General features: G+C 40.5%; 1 protein-coding gene across 1 annotated transcript; it reads left to right on the top strand.

The window, feature by feature from the left end:
* The first annotated feature begins 1,976 nt into the window (after positions 1–1,976).
* On the top strand, positions 1,977–6,048 carry LOC139723443 (histamine N-methyltransferase-like). Its single transcript, XM_071634687.1, has 4 exons — positions 1,977–2,193; positions 3,263–3,580; positions 5,522–5,766; positions 6,019–6,048. Exons 1-4 carry the CDS (start codon positions 1,977–1,979, stop codon positions 6,046–6,048), a joined length of 810 nt encoding a protein of 269 aa, XP_071490788.1.
* Positions 6,049–7,515: the final 1,467 nt, after the last annotated feature.

Here is a 7,515-nt window from a genome sequence, read left to right as displayed (position 1 = left end):
GCCGTTGACCTTCACTGTCTGCCGTCGTCAGCAGTGTGAATTCCTGTGATTTCAAGCTTTTGTTTCTCGCCAAATATCATTTCCAACGCAATATCCAGATACAGTTGTATGTGAGACATTATCTACATACGTAGCAGCCTTATTAACAACATAAATGTTAAGTTTGGGAGCAAAAAACAACCAAATTTATTCCACATTCCGTCTCATTTTTCGATGATGGCTCTAGTCGGACTGGTGCATTTCCGTCGGAGGTGGTAAGTAGTTGCAACGGTCGCTTGCCACCTGCTGTCTGCAATCGGGCGCTTATATACACGTGTTGTACAGATATAATCAACTGAAATAATGTTGTAAAGGAATGATAAGGCCATAGACTATATCATATCATCTGTAGATTTAACCCAACTTCTGTCGCCTACACACACAACACACTACAGGTCGCGTGAAATTATGTGAACATGATGTCCCTCCACGCACGGTGCTGCACGCCACCCCCATTAACGTGTCGACTAGCCACGCGCCCCACACGCACTCACTTTCGCCAGCGTCTGCTACCTCGGATTTTCTGCGTGAATTAGGGCGAAAGTTTTCAATATGTAGATCAAATCGAATCAAATCAAACACCATTTTTTCTGTTGTTCGTATTGAGATATGGGGGAGCTCAGGGGACTTAAGTAAGTGTTTTTTATTTGATACATAAATTTCATTCAATTTCTGAGCTTATGAATCAATTCACTGAATATGGTTGGTTCTACATCAAGTTCAGGGACAGGGTTCTACTTTTATTTAACCTTCCCCCCCCCCCCCCCCTACAACATATACATGTTTTACATCGCTATAGAACCCTTTCGAGACAAAAGCAATCAAAACGGGTTCCTCTCTGATACTGGAATTATTGTTAGCTTCCCAAACGTTTTAATGTATGTGGTCGAGAAGAAATAGCCATACCGTGCAAATGAGTGTCGATGTACTGCGTTTGTGGACTTTGCCTGGAGAGTTGATTGCAAAAGCGCGTACAGAGCTTGACCTTCGGCTTGCGACTATGACCTTCTGTGAGTTGTTTGTATTCATATCAGTGCTTGGTAGCCTGTAAGGAAGCAGAGTACATTGTATACTGAATATCTAGGCCGATACGCAGTAAAACCTGGTGTGCGAATTATTGTACATGTAGTTGTCTGACAATGGCGAGGTAGTTTGGATTAATTACAATGTATATTACTGTCATAGCAGCACCAGCATCGATACTATTTTACTATCAATATAATTGCTATTTTTTCCGTTAAGTATACTCGTATACTGTTTTACATGAATATCTAAAGAGAAAGAAAAGTGTTCAAGATTTTATAGCTCATGATCTGTACGAGTAAACTTCGAATCGTTTGCAACACGAGTTGCACAAGTGACTGTCACAAAATCGTTGAGATATATCATTGGATATGTAGGCCTACTAAAAACGCCGCAATATTTTGGCTGCGTGTGGTCCTATGGCCTATAATGAATGTGCTGCCAGTGAATCGGACATTGAGTACTGTAAATGGAAATATACAATTTAAAATATTATTCATTCATTCATTCATTCATTCATTCATTATGAGGGGGGGGGGTACGGACGAGGTCAGAGGTCAACACTACGGTCAATGGTATTCCAGTGTGGTATGGAAAGTCATGGGTGTAGTTATTTTTCTCCGGTTTTTCCCCCGATTTTTCTTCTAAGACCTAAAAACATGGGGGGGGGGGGAATTCTTCGAAACGTGCGTAGTCAAACGTATTCCGATCAAGTTGGACATCGACAATCCGCACGTGAGTGCGCCGATCGGTTACAAGTATAGGCCTGCCACAGCCAAGGCATGAAACTATCGCGAATCGGAATCGACAGCCCTTTTCGCTGCCCGAAACTTTCGCGAATCTTGGCTTCTTGAGTCTCGACATTCAAAAAAGGTTCATGCAATCAAAAATTTCTTGATTTACAGGGACGAAAAATGACGAACAATTACAATCCGGGACGACTCACTGACAAGGAACATCTGACCAGATACCACGACATATTTACGAACACTTTTCTGCCAAATTCGGACGAGATCCAGGTCATATTTCAGTGGTTACAGAATGACTTCGAACACGAGATTCTACCCAGACTTGTGTCAGCGTCCGGAAAAGGCAGTCAGCTGAAAGCGCTTGGAGTAGGTACTGGTGACGGTAAGTTTTTTGTTTGTTTGTTTGTTTGTCTGTCTGTTTGTTTGTTCGTTTGTTTTTGTGGATATTAAAACGTGCATCCTTAAACTCTTAAACAGGTTTCCTATAGATAGGAATACGTACAAAACATCTAAAAAAAAATGTGTAACCTATCTTGATGCCGATTGTCGAGCGGTCTATATCTTTTGATATTATTCGTTGTGCGGTCTGTATCTTTTGATAGTTATTGTTGGAGGGGAGACACAAGGATATAATTTGATGTTATTGTGGCTCAAACTAGTTCAGCAATTGTTGAACTTTTTGTGACTATACCGTATGTCCCCCCAAAAAAGATACAATGGTACCCTCTGCAACAATAACTTTAAGAATAGCGAATCAATCCAAACACGATTTCAGGGTATGAAACTATAACTCATTGCCCACATCTTACAGAAAACCCCATTCAATTTGCTTCAGTGGTCAAAGAGAAATGAGGAATTTTGTAGAGCATGTCAGAAATCTCTTCCCTCCAAGTTCTGTCCATTGTGTTCACACATTGATATGCAGTTCCAAGAGCATCCAAGTGCTAAACTGGGAAGAATCAGTCTCATGAAATGCTTTACAACAATCCACATTTCTCTGTGACCGCTTAACCACATTTAATGGGGCTTTCTGCAAAATAGAGCTGAGACGTTATATTTCAAAGACGTTTGAAAGAGCTGAGACGTTTCTATTTCAAAATAGAGCTAAGACGTTATATTTCTCTGTGACCGCTTAACCAAATTTAATGGGGCTTTCTGCAAAATAGAGCTAAGACGTTATGTTTCAAGACCCTGAAGTAGCATTTAGACAATTTAATCATATTGGGTGTTTTCATTGCGAAAATCCTATTGCAATTTTTTTTTTTTTTTTGGGGGGGGGACATACTGTATAACTTGTATGATGATCGTCAAATAGATGAATATTACACATAAACAAACTGAGATTTCTCTCCTTCCATATGGCACCTCAAAGTTTCATCGTATTATTTTGAATTATTTTGGAAATATTGTAATTTCACACATCATGTTCTTTATGCCGTTTCTCTGAACAGGAGACAAGGATCAGGTGATCATCAGAAAGCTCATCAAGCATTTCGGAAAATTAAGTTACACCGTCGTAGAACCTGGAGGTATCATCGAGAAATTCAGGTTGAGTGTGAGCACGGATCCGGAACTTAAAGCTGCGCAATATACGTGGCACAATATGCCCTTTGAGAACTTCTGCCTCAAAACCTCTGCAAGCAGTGACAAATACGAGTTCATCAGTGTCATCCATTCCGTCTATTACCTCAAAGACACTACGTCATCCCTTAAGTGTCTGCTAGAAATCCTGCAAGATGGAGGGGTATTGATGTTCATCATCAATGATGGTACCTATTTGTATTTCATCTCCATCAACTCGCTGCGATTTCATTTTTTTTTTTCGTGCATTGTATCTTACTGATTGCCATGCCCTTTTGTCTCCTTCCTACCACCGCACACTACACGATTAAGCCAGATGCATCAGCGGTACGACATTGAAGTAGACGGGGATTGTGACGTCATCAGCCTTATCGAGTTTCCATTCGTGCCACTGGGTCGCAATGGCAGTCGAAGAGATTTGACATGTCGAATTTTCATGACTGGTCGTGGACTTTCAGCTACGCACGTTTCAGTATAGTGATACTGACGCTATATAGTCGTAAGTCTTGCTGTGTAGTCTGATCGCATAGCACGATGTCGAATTGTGCAACTGGTCATTCGACCCGTCCAGCGAAATACGTTTTCCCCCTTGCCCCTCTCCCCCGGTCTCCAAGGGGGATACCCTAGGTATTCTTATAAACAAATTACATTCTTCAGCTTGAAAGATATCCACGTACAACATATCTTGCTTGTAATGCATTTTTGCCTGGAGCAAAAAATTCTACGTATTCCCCCCCCCCCCCCCCCCCCCCGCGGGGGGGGGGGGGGGGAATATACCCAACATGAACCTTATTACCCAACCCCCTAAGGATGATCCCCACCAGGTTTGATTGAACTTCGCCCACGGGTTCTGAAGAAGAAGATGAAAATGTGTTTTCCCCCTTGGCCCCCACCCCTCAAACTTTGACCCCCATCTAGGGGTGAAAAGGGGCCCCTAAAAACCGAAAAGCGATCGCAATGTGAGCTAAAAAGTGTCTTGCCTGTCTTTACTGCAGGACCATATCACTTTAACTCCTTGACCGTATCAACTCTCAAGCCCATCCATGGATTTTTACTTCAGTTACCAAAATGTGCAGATTGTCCAAAATGTGCAGGCAAATCCACTTTTAACTGCACATTTTGGTAACAGAAGATCCCGTCAGGTACAGGTGCACTATCGGTACATTTTGGTAACAAATTTCTATTACCAAAATGTGCCGTAATACATGTATAGTTACGGCACATCTTGGCAAATTGCACATTTTGATAATTTTACCAAAATGTGCCGTAACAGCGTACACGCCAACACTGTAACGCGTAATACGTTGGGGAACGACATGGCGTCCAATTTGTATTTTTCAATTGTCCAGATTCTTTTCATACGGCACTGGTCTGAACCTTCTGATCGTGTAGAGTGCTGTGAGCTTGATAATGCGTTTTATCATGGTACATGCACGTCTTTGATCTCTCCGTCCTCCGGAGACTGTCTCATCCTTAAGTTAATAGTACTCTGATTGCTCTCTCACTGTTATACTATGAACGTAGTTCCTCCAATTGATTTTCTTACTCTGTCTATGCGACGTTTGGTGCCATTAATCGTTGCCTTCAAAGGCTTTCTGGATGTTTCTCAATAATAATTTAACTGGGGACAAAATGTGCGGAGAGAGGCTTTATAATTATTCAGTAGGCCTATATACATGATTGAACTTTACTTATTCGCTTTATCAGCTTTTAGATATGGCTATCACACCTATGTAGTATAATTATGATAATTTGGGTAAACCACACTCGTGTCTATTCAGGTATGTATGATTTCCCCCAAAAGTGTTTTATGTAAGTATTTGTGTGGATTCTCTTTTCAGCAGCAAATTAAAGTCGTCGTTATATCCTGTCGAGCCTTCCTTGTTTAAAGAAGATAAATTGATAAATGAAACTACAAATACAAATTATACTAAATAATGAATTAAGAAATGAATTTATGTTTTTTTATGAATTAATGGAGTAATGTTAAACATAGATAATTGGAAAGCGGCATGATTAGAACAAAAAAAAAAAAGAACTATGGTCGCATAACTCCCCATCCGTTCTTAAAAGCAGGCTGTTAGGCAATTCGTCTAATCTCATTTACGATATGTAATGCCCTCTCACAGATGGCAGTGATCAACGGAGGTTCCTGGAATTGCTCGAGTGGAAGAAAAGACCTATTTGGTCCGGCGAACGAAACCTTGAAATAATCGAGAAATTTGCTATCTCCGAAAATCTACGAACGCTTAAGTATCGGCTTTCGACAACACTCGACGTCACTTCCTGTTTCAACGAACAATCGGAGGAAGGCCCTAAACTCGTGGACTTCTTAACAAACGTAGCCCATCATAAGGAGGAAGCTCCCGAGGCGGTGTGGCAGCAAACGATGTCAGCACTTCGGTCATTAGCAAGGGATAATGGCAAGGGGGGTTATTTCTTCCAAACGGACATGTACGTCCTTTTGCTTCTCAAAGAACAAAGTACATCCTAATCACTCTCATCTTCTATTGTTTGGTTTGGTTTGGTTTGGTTGTAGTGTCAGTTAAGAACAAATTGAATTGAAGCTGTAACAATGAACACAAAATGTGTACCTCTTGTACCTTCTCATTATCATCGCTTTCAGAGAGCTCTGAAGAAGATTGACAGTGGTTGACAGAGTGCAATAGTACTAACTTCTCTCTCTAGGTAGCATTCCGGCCAGACTGCCAAATCAAGTTAGATGCCTTTTCGAATTCAAGTTATTGGTACTTGACTTCGCAGAGTACAAAACAAACAAGCAAAGTGATAGCTTTCATCGAAAGCTAAACCAGTGATACGAACGTAATTGTGTTGTTTAGAAAAATGAACGAGTTGCAAGAAGTTATGATGACGGTTGCAATGATAATATACGTAAAAGAGACAGGTGATTATCTTCTTCATATACATGTAAACGCCGCGCCGCCCAATTCTCTCATTGACCTGTACGCACAAAGATTATTTAGGTCTAAAATCTGCAAAAAAACAACAAAAACAAAACAAAACAGTGCGTTCAATTTACGTTGAGCTAATTTGCAATACACGTATATAGTGTACACATTTTTTTTTTAAATCTGCACAAGACAAGATGGCTGAACAGCCAATATTCAGATGCACTATCAGGTAGCGCTGCTGGTCTTCCACGGGGTCCATTAAGAATTATTCGATGAGACGAATTTCGCAGAATAGCTCATAATCATATTCTCCGAACTTAATCTTTAATTTGGCAATTTTAGTTCATATTTTTTGCTTTGTCGCTTTGGACAGAGCGGTATACACTTTTCGAATTGTGCCACCAATCCGTTACTTACTTGTTGTCTTTTCTCTTGTTCAGATAAATCGTTTTTTGATACCTGAAATACAACCGTTCTTTCTCTACAATTTCCTTAGGCCCACCTTATTATCATAATATTATTGATCAAGAGTTCATGATGGACATTTCTATGTTCTTGCCATGTTCCATTCAGGCCCTTGTACAGCTGACACAACTCACAATTGCATTTTTTAATCACTCATTCGCTTCTTGAAACCGTCTATATCCTTCAATATTTATCTGTTGTTGCTGGTAAACAGGAAAACTGAAAATGGAACTCTGTCTCAGTCGGATCATTTCTTGTTTGTATTAATATGGAGCATACGTACAAGAGGATGTTGTCTCCATTATCGTCCTAGCGCGAGGCTCAAGCCCATTCCAATGCATTCGCAGTTGATCTCCAGCTGCAGCTTCACCTATTCCGTAATGCGAACTTCTCCTTCCTTTTTCTCTTTCATTCTTCTCTTCTGCCTCTCTTCTTCTCCTCCTTTTCGTCCTAATTTTGCTTCTCATTCCTCCTCTTCCCCTTCTTCCATTTCGCTATACATACATCTTCTTGCATTGTTGTTTCCCCGCATTTTTCCCCTGCTCTCTTAATCTCCTCTCCGTTTGTTTGTTTCTGTCTCATCACCAGTCATCAACATCATTGCTGCTTATATGAAACAATTGTATGTCTTCGGCACACTGCATGTCATTTTTATGGTTTATTTAATATTTCCAATAATTCCGGGGCATCGCAGCTATTAATTTGTCACATAGAAGAAACACACTCTAAAAACTCTGCATTTTCAA

The sequence above is a fragment of the Diadema antillarum genome, unplaced genomic scaffold (assembly GCF_040938485.1).
Source record: "Diadema antillarum isolate AM-2024a unplaced genomic scaffold, OU_Dant_1.0 scf00000191, whole genome shotgun sequence".
Taxonomy (NCBI): Eukaryota; Metazoa; Echinodermata; class Echinoidea; order Diadematoida; family Diadematidae; genus Diadema; species Diadema antillarum.
The sequence above is the reverse complement of the archived record's forward strand: the minus strand, read 5'-3'. Positions and strand labels throughout refer to the sequence as shown.